Source organism: Ascaphus truei, chromosome 1 (assembly GCF_040206685.1).
Source record: "Ascaphus truei isolate aAscTru1 chromosome 1, aAscTru1.hap1, whole genome shotgun sequence".
In the NCBI taxonomy this organism is placed as follows: domain Eukaryota; kingdom Metazoa; phylum Chordata; class Amphibia; order Anura; family Ascaphidae; genus Ascaphus; species Ascaphus truei.
In genome coordinates, this window is record NC_134483.1 from 245278575 (window position 1) to 245296667 (window position 18093).

The window sequence follows — 18093 nt, forward strand, 5'->3', positions numbered from 1 at the left end:
TAACTAAATAACCAATTATTATTATTGAAGTATTTACTTTATATGTTTTGTCAATTGGATGCAGCATTGGGCACCCCCTGTCTCTTGTTATATACAATTGCCACGCTCAGTAGCTCTCTGGTTGACATAAATATATATTCACTTTGTGGTGGGCGTGGGAGTTTGAGCTTGCTGGGTATCTGTGTTAACCTATGTCTCTTTGGAGGCTGTGGCACCTCCCCCCAGAGCTCACTCCTCCTCCTTCACCCTTTTAACTTGGAAGGTCATTTCACTTGCTGCAGGAACAAGACCCATTATGGTTATTTCCCCTCTCACAGAGGTAAAAGGAAGGGTTCACAGTGTAGTGTAGGACCTGCATTATTTTGGTTATACCTTGACGTTGGTATGCAGGCTTATGACGCCTTTGGCCAAAGGGTTAACTAAATAACCAATTATTATTATTGAAGTATTTACTTTATATGTTTTGTCAATTGGATGCAGCATTGGGCACCCCCTGTCTCTTGTTATATACAATTGCCACGCTCAGTAGCTCTCTGGTTGACATAAATATATATTCACTTTGTGGTGGGCGTGGGAGTTTGAGCTTGCTGGGTATCTGTGTTAACCTATGTCTCTTTGGAGGCTGTGGCACCTCCCCCCAGAGCTCACTCCTCCTCCTTCACCCTTTTAACTTGGAAGGTCATTTCACTTGCTGCAGGAACAAGACCCATTATGGTTATTTCCCCTCTCACAGAGGTAAAAGGAAGGGTTCACAGTGTAGTGTAGGACCTGCATTATTTTGGTTATACCTTGACGTTGGTATGCAGGCTTATGACGCCTTTGGCCAAAGGGTTAACTAAATAACCAATTATTATTATTGAAGTATTTACTTTATATGTTTTGTCAATTGGATGCAGCATTGGGCACCCCCTGTCTCTTGTTATATACAATTGCCACGCTCAGTAGCTCTCTGGTTGACATAAATATATATTCACTTTGTGGTGGGCGTGGGAGTTTGAGCTTGCTGGGTATCTGTGTTAACCTATGTCTCTTTGGAGGCTGTGGCACCTCCCCCCAGAGCTCACTCCTCCTCCTTCACCCTTTTAACTTGGAAGGTCATTTCACTTGCTGCAGGAACAAGACCCATTATGGTTATTTCCCCTCTCACAGAGGTAAAAGGAAGGGTTCACAGTGTAGTGTAGGACCTGCATTATTTTGGTTATACCTTGACGTTGGTATGCAGGCTTATGACGCCTTTGGCCAAAGGGTTAACTAAATAACCAATTATTATTATTGAAGTATTTACTTTATATGTTTTGTCAATTGGATGCAGCATTGGGCACCCCCTGTCTCTTGTTATATACAATTGCCACGCTCAGTAGCTCTCTGGTTGACATAAATATATATTCACTTTGTGGTGGGCGTGGGAGTTTGAGCTTGCTGGGTATCTGTGTTAACCTATGTCTCTTTGGAGGCTGTGGCACCTCCCCCCAGAGCTCACTCCTCCTCCTTCACCCTTTTAACTTGGAAGGTCATTTCACTTGCTGCAGGAACAAGACCCATTATGGTTATTTCCCCTCTCACAGAGGTAAAAGGAAGGGTTCACAGTGTAGTGTAGGACCTGCATTATTTTGGTTATACCTTGACGTTGGTATGCAGGCTTATGACGCCTTTGGCCAAAGGGTTAACTAAATAACCAATTATTATTATTGAAGTATTTACTTTATATGTTTTGTCAATTGGATGCAGCATTGGGCACCCCCTGTCTCTTGTTATATACAATTGCCACGCTCAGTAGCTCTCTGGTTGACATAAATATATATTCACTTTGTGGTGGGCGTGGGAGTTTGAGCTTGCTGGGTATCTGTGTTAACCTATGTCTCTTTGGAGGCTGTGGCACCTCCCCCCAGAGCTCACTCCTCCTCCTTCACCCTTTTAACTTGGAAGGTCATTTCACTTGCTGCAGGAACAAGACCCATTATGGTTATTTCCCCTCTCACAGAGGTAAAAGGAAGGGTTCACAGTGTAGTGTAGGACCTGCATTATTTTGGTTATACCTTGACGTTGGTATGCAGGCTTATGACGCCTTTGGCCAAAGGGTTAACTAAATAACCAATTATTATTATTGAAGTATTTACTTTATATGTTTTGTCAATTGGATGCAGCATTGGGCACCCCCTGTCTCTTGTTATATACAATTGCCACGCTCAGTAGCTCTCTGGTTGACATAAATATATATTCACTTTGTGGTGGGCGTGGGAGTTTGAGCTTGCTGGGTATCTGTGTTAACCTATGTCTCTTTGGAGGCTGTGGCACCTCCCCCCAGAGCTCACTCCTCCTCCTTCACCCTTTTAACTTGGAAGGTCATTTCACTTGCTGCAGGAACAAGACCCATTATGGTTATTTCCCCTCTCACAGAGGTAAAAGGAAGGGTTCACAGTGTAGTGTAGGACCTGCATTATTTTGGTTATACCTTGACGTTGGTATGCAGGCTTATGACGCCTTTGGCCAAAGGGTTAACTAAATAACCAATTATTATTATTGAAGTATTTACTTTATATGTTTTGTCAATTGGATGCAGCATTGGGCACCCCCTGTCTCTTGTTATATACAATTGCCACGCTCAGTAGCTCTCTGGTTGACATAAATATATATTCACTTTGTGGTGGGCGTGGGAGTTTGAGCTTGCTGGGTATCTGTGTTAACCTATGTCTGTGTTGCATATATCAGATATGTTTTGCCTCCTCAAATATTAAAATTAGCCCTATCAAGACAAAGATGTCCAGACGAGCATTAAAATTATACGAATGCAAAGGTGAGGGTAGCCTTATTCTAGGGGTTGTACACAAGATAACAGCGAGCACACATAAAAAACAGAATGATGATAATGAGTTAGATGGTGATAAAACAAATGAAATGTTAGAATAGGATGTTGGAAAAGGATCATATAAATATACACTCACACGGCCAAATGTGAGTGACAGTCACATCTGTTGCAGAGTATGATTCTCTGATATCGTCACTGCTGTACTCACGACTCTTGAACGTCAAATCTTCTTCCTGGGATGCTAAAATCAGTGTGGATACTCCTGTAGACTGTCTGCGAATCTTCTAGGGTCTCCTCACTGCAAAATTCCTCCGATGGTACCTCAGAGAGAAGGTGAAAGTGGCAAGAATTGATCCCAAACAACCAAATAATAAATAGCCGATAGGGAATATGAGTATGAAATAAAATATATTAATCACTCACACGGGCATGTGTGAGTGCCTTTGTAGAAAGAATTTTGCAGACAATCTTTGATGCTTCTGCCTCGTGTTTCATCGAAGTATCAAAGATTGTCTGCAAAATTCTTTCTACAAAGGCACTCACACATGCCCGTGTGAGTGATTAATATAATATTTTATTTCATACTCATATTCCCTATCGGCTATTTATTATTTGGTTGTTTGGGATCAATTCTTGCCACTTTCACCTTCTCTCTGAGGTACCATCGGAGGAATTTTGCAGTGAGGAGACCCTAGAAGATTCGCAGACAGTCTACAGGAGTATCCACACTGATTTTAGCATCCCAGGAAGAAGATTTGACGTTCAAGAGTCGTGAGTACAGCAGTGACGATATCAGAGAATCATACTCTGCAACAGGTGTGACTGTCACTCACATTTGGCCGTGCGAGTGTATATTTATATGATCCTTTCCAACATCCTATTCTAACATTTCATTTGTTTTATCACCATCTAACTCATTATCATTATTATCATTCTGTTTTTTTATGTGCACTCGCTGTTATCTTGTGTACATCTTTCATTCGAGTATCAGCGACATTTTGGGCCAGTATAATTTCTAATACTTTCGGCCTCTCACTGCCGTTCACCCATTATCATATAACTGCGTATCTCACGCCCTGTTATATTTTATTTGCACATCTAGGTAGCGCCCCAGTGTCCCCACTTTCTTATTCTAGGGGTTATAGGGTATTTTATACACTCTGATTCATTGGAGTTTAAAATTATTCTCTCTCCCAGCCATAAATGTTAAGAAAGATTGATGAGTGGGAGATGCGTCACACCCATAAAAGGTTGGCTTGTCTTTGTGACGTGCAAAGTTTTAAACATAAAAACAATGCATTTGGATATGAAAAGTAGAATTCCGCAAATGGGTGTTATACCAAATAATACGGGAATGCTCATATTTCCATCTTATGACGGTGACTTCTTGAACTGTCTAATAGGTGCAAACGTATTTAGGCTTTCTGTTTTTATTATTTTATCTTGTTAAACTTGTCTGCATTTATATTGTATGTTTTTGTAACATTCCTTTTCTGTAGACAAGCACTTTCATTTTTCGGATATTAAATGTAACATTTTATAAGTACTGTCTTTGGGCTTTAATTGAACCTAGTACCTTTTTGAAGAGATTAACCACATTTTGCTACATTGGTTTTTTTTGTTGTTGTGTTTAATTACAGATTTTTCCAGTAAATAGGGGACCAATAACCCCTGAGGGTAAGACCTGAAATTATGCTTTGCGGTGGATGGGTATTGAGGTGTAGTGTGATTGTTTTTGGGGAGTTATTGCTCATTTTTAGTGCCCTGCATGGATATAATTGGGTCAGCTGGACAGCTGGAGGTTTTAACCCCTTTCACATACACACGTCACGTGCACACAGGTAGTGGTGTTCATGACAGGGACCAACATTAGCATTCTTCAAGTTACAGTGCACAGAGCTTTTGAAACTAAAAATAAGTTTCTTCTTCAAGTGTACTAACTTTTTTCCTAATAAGGTTCTCACAACCCAAAGCAAGTAAATGGTTGAAGAAGAGATGTTGACCAATAGGTCTGAATATAATAGGGCACTAACTCTCAACTGATTTATTAATGTTATAATGTCTTTTTGCCAGTGGATTTCTGTTTTATTAATTGTTTATCTGATTATAATTCTTCAGTTTTGGGTGATCGCAAAGAAGGCAGCCACCCCCCCTTAGAGAATCATGTTTTTGCTGTCTAATGATTTAATATTAGTTATATTGAATAAAAAGTATTTTTAATAGCACTTTGCTTTATTGTGTCTTGTGTCTTTCTACAAACAATATTTTTTTTTTCAAATGCACGTTTAAATGTGTAAAATTGCAGGTGCAGTTGAATCTTCACGTCAGAATTTTTGCTGCATGTAGTTTCTACTGCCCTCTAGTGTACAAATGGGTCAAAGAGAGCTTGTGTATCAATGTTGGGCAAACTTTGGTCTAGATTCACTAAAATCCGAGGAGTGGCTCAGTGAGTGAAGACACTGACTCTTAAAAACGACAACACTAAGTTTGAATTAGGGGAACCTGGTTCACTTCCCAGTGTCAGCTCTTTTGACCTTGGGCGTCACTTTATCTTCCTGTGACTCAGGCACCAAAATCATAGATTGTGTCAGTACTAACTAATGTACAGCGCCCTGGATAAGGACGCAATATAAATGTTTTTATAAATAAGGTAAAAAATATGCATTGATTTTTTTTTTTAGTGCTCATACTGTATGATATACCTGGTACTACATGGGCCCTGGCATGCCAGGGGCCTTTATGCTGTACAAGGTACGTTATGGGCAAATGCTTGCTTTCTATGGGAGGGATTGGGCTGACCAATTCGATAGGCCGGCCTATATTGACCATAATATTATACGATTGTCCACCACTCTATGGTAATCCCAAATCAGGTAAGTCCTAACTTTCCTTTTAATAATTGTTCCAATTTTTTAAGAGAGAAGAAGGAGGACTTCAACTAAGCCGACTTGGTAAAAAGAATTAAATGAAAAGTTAGGACTTGCATGATCTGGGGTTACCTTAATAACTTTATTTTATATTGTGCGTCACAATTACAGTACAGTGTATGGTACTGTCATTTTTACAGACACTGTCTCTGCCCAGATGAGTTTACAATCTGTTTTTGGTGCCTGTGGCACAGAGAGATAGAGTGACTTTCTCAAGCTCACAAGGAGCACCAGGATTTGAAGCAGATACCCCTGACTCAGTGTCATATGTTTACAGAGTCAGCGTCTTTACTCACTGAGCCACTCCTTCAGTGTTGAAATGTTGGGGAAGTGTATCATACTTTAGCAAAAATATATAACTCTACATGGAGATTGGGTAGCTATAGATGGAAACCTCGCTCAAGAACCCCTGGTTTGAAAAGGGCGTGCTGCCTAGGGAGTAAATCATAGACATATGACAGGTGTATCTACAGAGATACACAGAGAGAGAATCCCTTTGCAGGCGCACCACATACCTTTATAGAATAAATGTGGTCAGGGTAGATATAACGTGTATAATAGAAAATTTTTATTTAAATACGTGATGGTGCAATAAAAATAGCAAATGTATACGAGTTAATATTTACTATGTTAAAAGACACTAATGTCACAACAATGGGTCCAAAGAAGCTACTTTGGGCCCATTCAGCAGATGAGGATATTTAGTATAAATGGTGTTGATACACTGTCTTAAGTATTTAACATATATCTGAAGTATACCAGTATATGTCTTGAGGTTTGTGTCTCTCAAACAGAGGTGACACCTGGTGGTGCTGAGATGTATTGCACCCAGTGTCTAGTTAATCACTGTTGTGTACCCCGGAAGAAGTCGCACGCAAGCGACGAAACATGTAACATGTCGGGTCTCTGCCGAACAATTGATTAAAGTCTTTTACACAGCAGATAAGAGTATAGCTCTATTGTTTCACTGGTCTACTATTTATGTTAGAATACTAGCCTCCAGCCCTTCGTATGAAATTGCAAACTTGATACACCCAGTTAAAGAGGTGTTAGCCTTACATGGAGATTGTTAGCCATGTCTACATGGAGATTGTAATTAATTATTGCGTTATTGGGTGAGAAAAAAAACGGTACCAGATTTATCAAAGTAAATGAATCCCACTTAAATAATTTTTATATTTCCTTTGATAAGTAGTTTAATGGTTTTACCTCAGTTTGCATGCAGGATACTTTTGTAAATTACCTCCCTTGGACCAAAACACGATTAACTTATTTTGTGACACATATCACATTAAACCTATTTATATTAAAGTGTGTGAGTTGAAAAGAGTCTAAAAGTTACAGAACTACCATGGCATCGTGGTGTCAAATGATGCCGCAAGGTTGTTACGTAGCCGTGGCAACGTAACGTTATGACGCCGGAGACGAGGTAAGGGGGGGGTGGGGGGTGCGCGGAGAGAGGGGAACAGCCGTCAAGCAGGGAAAAAAGATTGCGCTCCCCTGATCTATTATTCCCCAGATGCAATAGCAATAATACAGCTTCTTGCTTCTGAACTGAAAACAAAAAGTGACAGTGTGGTCATATGCATGACCTTTCCCAGAATCCCTAGCTGCATTGGAAGCACTGTATGCTAGGAGATAATGGCGAGAAGCAGGGTTGCAGACCTGTCTGAAGCATAATAATGTGCTCACAAGTGATATCTTTATTTGCTGAACTGAAAATAGAAATATTACCAATGGCAGACATAAATTTAATAAAAAGCAGGAAGGGGGAAGCAAACACTTGTCACACAAATGGTTGTATTTATAACACTTACGTTTAAGGAATAATGACCTATGCAGAAATGATTTTGTTTTAATTAATGATCCAGGCCTCCGATTTGAAGTCGCATTAAGACTACTGAACACACCTAAAATAGGAGAGAAAAGAGAATGCTTTTCATATGTTTGTACAAATGTATTTAGTATTTCAACCAATGTTACAACTTCATGAGAGTTATGTCCTTTCTAGAATCAAATTGAACCAATGTCAAGTTACATATTTAAGTATTAATCCCTGAAGCACATGCCATTAGCTAGGCATTAATGCACAGAGTGGAAGAGTTGAAGTTTCGAGGTAAAGCCGATGGGTTGTAAACATGATAATATAACTTTAAACTTTGGACTCTTCCACTCCCTTTAGCTACTTCCTTTTATGTGAGTATTATCTTCATTTTTTATATAGAGATGACAGCGCTCTGCACAGAATTTCTTAGGCACAATAAGTACTTGCCCTGTAGAACTTATAAACTGAATACAATTAGACTGTGTGTAAAGATAGGTAAAAAAATAGCTTTGTGGAAAAAAATGGTTGAGGTGACAGAAAGTAAAGGGCCTCACAGACTATTTCTGCTTATAGCCTCCACAAAATGTATCACTACCCCCGTCTCTTGTAATCACCCCCAACCTACAGTACACACTGATTCACACTGAATAAAATTGGTAAAATACATGAACACAGAGACCTGATTTCATGTATCAACTTGCAGGCCACTGAGCGTGGCCAAATGTATACAACAAAAGACAAAAATATCCAATGCTACATCCAATGTGACAAAATACATAGTTAAATACTGTAATAATGTTAGTATTCTCATGAGTAAGGGTCATTTAGTTAAACCCTTTGGCCAAAGCATTATAAGCCTGCAGCCACGTCACGACATGACCAGTATGCAGCTCCTAACACTACCTGTGAAAATTCTCACTTTAACTATGTATTTTGTCACATTGGATGTGGCATTGGGTATTGTTGTCTTGTGTTCTATACATTTAGCCACGCTCTGTAGCACTTCTTTTGATGCAAATACATATATAATGTGGTGGGTTCTGGGGTTGGAGATTGCTGGGATTGTGTGTTAATTTTAATTTTCAACTGGTATCAGTTTGTTGGAGGTTGGTGGCCCCTCCTCCCAGGGTTTAAACTCACCCCACCCTATTTTTCAAGTAGCAGGTTTTTCTATGTACCTGTGCAGGACAGGTCCACTGAGACCATTCTCCCTCCACTTCAGAGGTACATGAGAATGCTCACAGGTAGTATTAGGACCTGCATACTGGTCATGTCGTGACGTGGCTGCAGACTTATAATGCTTTGGCCAAAGGGTTTAACTAAATGACCCTTACTCATGAGAACACCAACATTAAAGTATTTAACTACGTATTTTGTCACATTGGATGTAGCATTGGGTATTTCAGCATTACTATTAACAAAATGTTAACTTAAGTTAAAGTCACGTTAAATAGCTTAATGGAAGTGAATCTGGGCCCTAGTGTTTTAACCCTTCTGCTGTAGCAGAAGAATTTAATAGGGTTAACATGTTAATAGATCAGTTCAGTCACCAACCTAAAAATTACTACTTGCCTCTTTCAAGACGTTTTCCTAGAGGCAGCTTGAGAGAGGATTTGATCATTTCTATGAAAGAGCTGAAGTAGTTGTCAATGTGTTCAAATGTTACGGGCACTGGGTGCCATTGTTCTGCTGGGGACATCTGCGCCTGTATCTCCTTCTCTGCTGCTGTGTAGTCCTGAAATGTGGTCACAGTTACTCATACCCTTTTCTTTTATTAACATCATTGTGGAACGTCATTACACTAATATGATTGAGATCCTCACTCTTGGTTTTATTGCATGCAGATTTGATACATTAAATTCCTGCATTGTAACCCTACGCTGCTTGGATTCCCTTTTCCCTGTGTTTGCTTTTATCTTTCTGTACTGCATATTTAGTTGCCTTTAAAAGGAGATTAAATAAATCACTTCTGTAGTATTAGATAATACTGCATTAAAAAAAAGGAATTAACTCTTAATGTCAATTTTAATGAGTTTTAATACACTGGGCTTCCTTTGCTTTCTATTGCAGGCTTTATTTAGCACATATCCCAGGAGTGCAAGATATTTGCAACACTTTCTGTATGTGATAATTTGTTGCCAATATTCCCAGCAGTTTGAGCAGCAAACTGTAACAATAGATAATGTTACCTTAATAATATAAGGATATATTATAGCTGCTGAGTTACACTGACTGAAGGATTGATTGCAACTGAAAGGTGGCCATTAGGTGAACCCGAGAGAAGCAGGATCTTTGCTGATCGATCATGCAATAATGAATCAAACAGCAGCTTAGGTAATTCCTTTTCAATAATGGTAATCAAATATATTAAAACAATTTTTTTTTCTAAAAGTGCCATCAATAATGCCTATTTAAGTCAATTATCTATAGCAGGGACGCGCAAACTTTATTTGCTGCGCCCCCCCCCCGCCTGCTCTCCTCTGTCGGTGCGCCCCCCTCCCTTACCTCGTGCGGCGTCATTTGACGCCGTGTTGCCATGGTCACGCGTCCTGAAGCAGGCTGAACCTCGGTAAGTAGAGGTTGCAGAGGCCTCGCGCAGTCCCCTGGCAAATGCCTTGAGCAAGAGCGCGGGACCTCTGCAACCGCCCGCGCCCGCCAAAAAAATCTTGCGCCCCCCCAGTTTGTGCACCGCTGATCTACGGTAAAGTGTCACTTACATGGTTCGTGCTACAGTATATGAAAAACATATATTATAATGATTAAATGAAACATTTTGCCAGGGTATCCCTTTTGAATGCTATACAGGGCGAACCTTTACTCCACGTATCCCTTCACAGATTAATGCACAGGTACTATTATTTTATTTCCCAACAACCTCTTTATCCCAGCACCCTTCTCTCCTCCCTCCTCCCGCAGTTAATTATTGCAGGTCAAGTTCAAGTCTGTGCCCAAAACCCCTGGATAATACAAGATTGATTTATTTACCGTATATGCTAAGGGACATATTTTATATATCCGCAAAAAAACAGGCCCGAAGTATTTATGCTCACACGTTAGGTTTCTGTGGTGCCCTGACAATGGTTTTTTCAATCAGTCTGAGAGACAGTAAACTGTGCAACTATGACATATTCACTGTATGTATGTATGTTTATATGTATTGAGATTGTGTAAAGCCCTGAGGCACTCCCCTTGTGTAACAATGTTTACAATTTGGTACTGGGCTGGAGGTGAAGGTAGGGACCACTTAACTGCCATAGATTTCAAGTACAAATAAAAGTTCTTATTACCTCCGCTGCACACAGAATACATGTAGCCAGTGTACTCACTTCATTTGTTCTTTATTTGCAGGTAGACCAAGTAGATTGTACAAGGTTTCAGGGGATTAATACCCTTCATTATGGTCAAACATTTCCTAAACGTTTTATGATCTTGCACCAAACTCTGGGGTAATCCGCCGAAATATTGTGCAATCCACTTTGAATTTGTATATGTAAATACATAAAATCAAACAATAGAAAAGGAATCCCTGCCCTCGTACTTCAAATACATGTTACAGTATGTACACAAGTATATAATAATTCCATTTTGTTTTTAAGGAGACGAACAAGCAGTTGTTTCACCACTTGCATGTGCATGTTAATGGTGTGATCGCTTTTACATGAGATTGTCCAGTCCCAACTTGGAATTCTTTATCAAAAATGAGGCCCGCTTTTTGGAGTAAAGCACCCCGAAAGTAGCTGGTGACCAGGGCAGTGTTTCTCAACCAGGGTTCCTTGGGTTCCCAGGGAATGCCTAAAGGGTTCCTTGCAATTTTCTGGTCATTTGAAAATTGTATCAAATATAGAAGAATTTACAATGCATCTGATCTCAGACTCATTATTCGAGATACTACCCGTCTGCCGCATCCTCCTCCTCTGCGCCGCTGCTTGCGCGCCCCCCCCCCCCCCGCGCATCCCCCTTGCGCATCACCACGCACCCCCCGCGCATCGTTACCGACTCCCCTGCGCACCAAGGAAAAAAACCGGGACATTCCCGGGACGGACGGGCAACCGGGACAGCCCAGCAAAAACCGGGACTGACCGGGACGTATGGTCACCCTACCTTGGGTTCCCGTGGCATCCCTAAACGGTTCTCTCCAAATTTCAGGTTATTTGAAAATTGTACTAAATACATAAGAATTTACAATGTATCTGATCTAAGACACACTATTAGAGAGGGTTGGGGTTCCTTACAATGCATCTAATCTCAGATGTGGTATTAGAGAGGGTTGAGGGTTCCTCAGAATTTCACTTGGTGTTCCTTAACCAAAAAAAGGTTGAAAACCACTGGACCATGGATAGAAGAAGTTGGCCACTCCGAAAACCACATCAAAACAGTAAAACGGAATAATCACAGAATGCGGATATTTATGCAGAGATAATAAACACCAGGGAATTTAGGGAAATCAGGAACTATGCAATTGTTTTTTATTTTCTTATTTGTGTCTGAAAAGCACCTTATGCTCTAAGGCAGGGGAGCGCAAACTTTTTCATCGGCGCCCCCCTGCTGCTCTCCCTTCCTGCTCACGCCCAGTCCCCCCCCCCCCCCCTTACCTTGTCTCCGGCGTTTCTGATGTCACATCAATTGACCCCAAGCCGTCATTTGACGACGTGTCACCAGAAGCAGTCAGAGACCAGGTAAGGGACCTTACAGAGGCCTTACGCACTCCCCCAACATTTAATTGAAATGCTTTGTGGAAGAGCGCGAGGCCTCTGTAAGCACCTCCCCCCCCCCCCCCCCCATTTGCGCACCCCTGCTCTTAAGGATGAAAAGGGTATCCTACCCAGCACTTTTTTAAGCCACCGACATTCTAATTGTAAAATATGATTATGTTTTCCAATGCTACTACATTACCTGTACTAGTTGTACAGCATCATGCTGCTGTTCTATGTGACTGACCCGGCCAGAAAAGTCATCATTGATACTTATGTGTTTCCGACATAACTCTATTTGCTCATCATATGCCAAGAGGGCATGCTTTGTCTTGTCTTCCATCAATGTCTTTGCTAACTTTTCCTCTTTATCAAGCAACAGGCGGAGCTCTGTGAATTGTTCTGTCAGCGACTCTGTGCTTGCCAAAGTACGGGCCTAGAAACACAGATGGGAATTTCAGGGAAGCGTCAGGCGTCAAAATAACACACATCATGTTTCATTTACAGGAGAGGTTGCAGTCTTGCTAAGCCGCTGAACTGACTTGTACTGAAGAGACTTTGCCCCAAAAAAATAGCTGTCTGTCAAACGTGCCAGACAAGTCAAAAATGTCAAGTCTGACAGTGACAGCTCAGTTTAGTGTCAGAGTGTCAGAGTCTGAATGAGAAACAACTAAGCATGTCAGCATGTAGCTTTTGTATATAACTATACCATGCTGAATGGCACGGACTGGTGCTATTTATAATTGTTATACCTCCTCTGGAAAAACCTGTAGTACGAAAGCCAGAGTTACACACATTAATATTAAACACAAAGAATGCCTGTGTGTTCATACAATTTTAGATAAACGCATATACATGCTTTTGACACACATTGTTGCTGTTGTTTTGCAGCCTCTATTTTTGGAATTAATTTTTTGCAGAAGCTGAACCCGGAGTCCCTCGGAGCTGCACCCTGTTATTCCTAGCTCCAAAGACCAAAGGCTTCCGAGATAGTTACCTTTTTTTTTTTTTTTTTTGCAGGTAAATGGATGACATTGTGGCTTTCTATTGGGCCATGGGAGTGAGGCTTGGATAGCAGCCATATTGATTTTCCAAAAGGGACCAGAAACACTAGCACATAAAAAAGGTATGGGTTTGGGAACCAGAGGGTCCCTGGACTTTAAAAAAAATAAAATAAAAAAAAAGCCGTTCAGCTCCCCTTCCCTGTTCTGATGCAATAAGCAAGAAATACCTTTTAGTAGGGGGGGGGGGGGATTGCTGCTTTGGGATCCTATGCCATCCCTAATTAATTTAGTTACATAATCAGGGCAGAAAAGGTGAAGACACTTTTAAAAAGGGGCAGTCCCAAAGTGAACTAATGGCAGTGGCATAATTAGTGTGTTAAATGTTTAGGTATTTGGGACCATTTCTAGATCAGACAAGAATGATTATTTTTAAATAAAAAATAATGATAATATACAAATACAAATAATACCATTTTGATGGCATCAGTATACTGTACAGTACTTGTACTAGTGCTTGTGGTATTAGGATATATAGTTCATACTCCCACTGTACTTCAGTAACAATCCTTGAAACATTAGTGGTCAAAAGCAGGTGAATGACCCTGAGAGTTCAAGTATTCTTTTTTCAACCTGTTGTAGCAATGAGTTGCTGGCCCCTCTGGTATGGGCTTTTTTTAGTCATTGTGGCTGTATATGTTTTATATGTATAAAACATTGTATATATTGCTTTGCCGTAAAACAGCAATCTCTCCCCCTTTTTCTCCCCCCGTACCTGGTCCCATGGTTCATGAGATATTTGTGTTTTTTGTGCCAGCTTGACACGCACACAAAATACATGTTTGGCTGCAGATTCATCAATAGCCAGCTGCAATGTCATTGGAAGATGATGTTCCTGCTTTCCATTGGCCATTGGAGTGAGGCTGACGCCATTATGTCTTTACAGGGCAAGTATTTATGCTGGTGGGTAAACTCCTAAATATTTCAGAAACCATGGAGTTCCCAAAGGTAAAGGTCCTTGGACTGGCTCTGGAGAACCGCCAGGTTTAATGCAAAATAAAAAAAAAACAGCAGAGAACTGCTTTAGTGGTGAACCCCAGAATATCAGCTTCTGACTGTAAAACATGAATGAACAATACTGTACTTGCAGCATTTCTACATTCCTTAAAGTCCACGGTAGTGTTTTAAATGACTCTTCATAAACTCTTCATACCTTGAGTTCGACAGCAGCTTGCTCTATATGCTGTATGTTGCCAAGTACATGCTTTCTCTTGTAATCAAGCTGCTCCAGGCATCTGCTTGTCAGTTTCTGCAAGGAATAGGGAGTATTTTTACCATAGCAAACTGGCATCTCCAAATCACATTTCACTCTTTCAGTCTTGTACAGGCCTGCAAAGCACCGCAGAGCAATGTACTATTGTATTGTCTAGCAGTGTAAATAACATAACCAATATGCAGCGCATTTCTGATCAACCAAAGGGCTTTATGCAATAAGGGACAGACGGGTATTCACACAGATATTCATCCCAAGATAAAGGTTATGGTTCCAAAGTCTATACATGTCATGTTTTGTTAAATAGTGAAAAGCATTACTATTACTACAGTATTTCTAAATATTGTTATTTTAGAATGTCCAGGGGGTTGTATATTATTACATAGTATATCTTACTGTCTTTATTGTACCATGTAGTAATGCCATAATGCAATAAAAACTACAAATACAGTACAATAATAAAAATGTAAAGCATCTTTATTTGGTAATGCCCTGTAGATCCTCAATACTCACAAATTAAAAGACATAACATTTATATAAAATGTTATATTTATTTTCAATATTATATCAGTAGTGTGGGTCTGATATATCATATTTTTTATTTAACTCGAAATTAGATATTATAATTTTCACTTTTAGTTCATAAATTATATTGTCAGGTGACCTCTGAGTGTAGTTCTGATATTGTGCACTGTATTGAGGAATACTAAAGAAATCTAGCTACACCCAACAGTGTAATACTGTATTATATATGTAGGGCATACTGGCTGCAGTTAAAGCTGCAGTTCAAGCTGCCATTTTAAAAATATATATATTTTTTTCCCCCCATTCAATATGTGCATCAATACAATCTGCACACTAATAAGTGATTAGCTAAGCTGCAGATCGATCCGTTCTCCAGTAATCGAGTATAATAGATTGCTTGCTCAGTGTTATTTAATACAGTTCTTGCACAGCATTTTGGGCAATGTAGTTCCTAGAATATCAGTGACTGGGCAGTTACTAGATACAATAGGTTCACTGCTAGAGAGAGGTCGGGGCTCAAGAGCCAGAGCCTGTCAGAAGGGGAAGGGGGCTATCACTTTGGAAATGCTTCCTACACACTAAATTTCTCTAAAACATTCTTTTTTTTTTAACGCTACAAGTATTTTCTCATAGTACAGAACTGATATATATATATATATATATATATATATAAACATATATATTTTTTTTTTAAAAACACATGTAGGATATTGCTTGAATTGCTGCTTTAAGACCCTTTCTGGCTAATTCTACAGTACAGGCATACCCCGCATTAACATAGGTAATGGGACCGGAGCATGTATGTAAAGCGAAAATGTACTTAAAGTGAAGCCCTACCTTTTTCCCACTTATCGATGCATGTACTGTACTGCAATCGTTATATACGTGCATAACTGATGTAAATAACGCATGTGTAACAGGCTCTATAGTCTCCCCGCTTGCTCACAGCTTCGGAACAGGTAGGGAGCTGGTATTGCTGTTCAAGACGTGCTGACAGGCGCATGCGTGAGCTGCCATTTGCCTATTGAGCGATATGTACTTACTCGCGAGTGTACTTAAAGTGAATGTCCTTAAACCGGGGTATGTCTGTATATCACCTGAAGTAACTGATTGGGCATTTTGCGTCCAAAATTCCTCATTTCAGTCAATAGGGAATTTTGTCCAAAACAGCCTGATCAGACACTTAGACCCCTTTGGGTTCTAAAGTGCATATAAACATATTCATCATGACTATACACTGCCGTTTCACAAGAAGAAAAACATCCTCTTGAACACAAATAGTTGAAACCCCACATAAATTTATTGACGCCTGAGATTGTATAATCCCAGGACACCTTTTGTCAGCATTTTGTTTCAAGTGATGGCAGTGTCATTAGTTATCAGTCTGAAATAATATTGTAGTCTCCTGGCTCTATCTATGTAGACCTACTACTGGCTATATTTTATCAATAATCTGTGTGTCAGCTTTCCTGCTCTCTATATGATACAGCATTGAGGAGTGTGCTGCATAATGATTCACTGATTTAAAGGCTGTGAACAATTGTTTCAAGTATGCTGTGAATCATCCTCCCCTCAATACCACAATATCAGTTGCACTATTACATTTACTGGATGGGAATATACTATTATCCTTAAGTGCTCTGTGGTTTATAGGTTAAAGCAGGACTGCTGAACTTCCAGTATATGATCACACATTGAATAGGCCATATATATATATATATTCTAACTTGGTCTCATAGGTGTCCCAGAGGGGTTCATACCCTGACTATTAGCGTCCTTTGTCTTGCAGTCTCAACTATATTCAGTTGTTTGAGACCATTCCAACGTATAATCAATGACAAGGATGCGTGGTATTGTCAATTTAATTTATTTTTAAATCACCATACACGGCGTTTTGGTAATATATGTTTTATGTAAATCTATTAAAAGTTAAATTTTAAGTAATGTAGGAGTGCAGCATAGTGAATTCTTTTAGGAGACACACCCAATTTGTGTTCTCCTTCCCACCCCTTTCTGAAATAATATACCAAAGAAACACTGTGGCTATTTGCCAGCGCTTCTCTCAGTTTCGATGGCAATTCTTTTAAATATTTTTTTCTTATTTCAAAAGATCCAGTAGATGTCAGCATGTAACCAGCACATTCGATAATTCTCAACTTACCAAGTGCATGGAACCATGGATTCTGCTTACATGACATGAGCAGGACTTAAACATTACACCAAAATGTACTTACCGTAAATTCCGGACTATAAGCCGCTACTTTTTCCCCATGCTTTGAACCTCGCGGCTTATACAATGACACGGCTAATATATGGATTTTTCCCGCTTTCTGCTCTCCCCCTCCCTCGTCCATTCTCCCGCACCCCCCGCCCCCCCCCCCCCCGCGAGCTCGCTGTCACCATCCCCCGCGAGCCCGTTGTCACCATCCCTCGCGAGCCCGCTCTGCCCCTCGCAGAGTAGCAGCGCGCTCTAGCATTGAGGCACTTCCTGCCTGCTGCTTGCTAGAGCGTGCGTGCACTCCTGCTTGGACGGCAGAGGTATTTACCTCTGGGTAAATAGTGCTGGGGGGTTAATGTGAGGTGCTCAGGGGTTAATGTGAGGTGCTGGGGGGCTTGATGTGTGGTGCAGGGGGGTTGATGTGTGGTGCAGGGGGGGTTGATGTGATGTGCTGGGGGTTAATGTGAGGTGCTGGGGGGTTAATGTGAGGTGCAGGGGGAGTTGATGTGAGGTGCTGGGGGGTTAATGTGAGGTGCAGGGGGAGTTGATGTGTGGTGCAGGGGGTTAATGTGAGGTGCTGGGGGCTTGATGTGAGGTGCTGGGGGCTTGATGTGAGGTGCTGGGGGGTTAATGTGAGGTGCTGGGGAGCTTGATGTGTGGTGCAGGGGGGGTTGATGTGATGTGCAGGGGGGGTTGATGTGATGTGATGGGGGGTTAATGTGAGGTGCTGGGGGGTTGATGTGAGGTGCTGGGGGGTTAATGTGAGGTGCTGGGGAGCTTGATGTGTGGTGCAGGGGGGGTTGATGTGATGTGCAGGGGGGGTTAAT

The 18093-nt window shown here is 40.7% G+C and overlaps 1 protein-coding gene across 1 annotated transcript in view; it reads right to left on the reverse strand.

The window, feature by feature from the left end:
- Nucleotides 1-18093, reverse strand: part of TRIM14 (tripartite motif containing 14) — a 33114-nt gene that overhangs the window by 6489 nt on the left and 8532 nt on the right. Inside the window, exons 2-5 of the mRNA XM_075602462.1 lie at nt 14464-14559; nt 12452-12685; nt 9131-9293; nt 7551-7643 (exon numbers count right to left, since the gene is read on the reverse strand). Of these exons, the coding sequence (XP_075458577.1) occupies nt 7551-7643; nt 9131-9293; nt 12452-12685; nt 14464-14559 (586 nt within the window). The remainder of the gene's footprint in view (nt 1-7550; nt 7644-9130; nt 9294-12451; nt 12686-14463; nt 14560-18093) is intronic.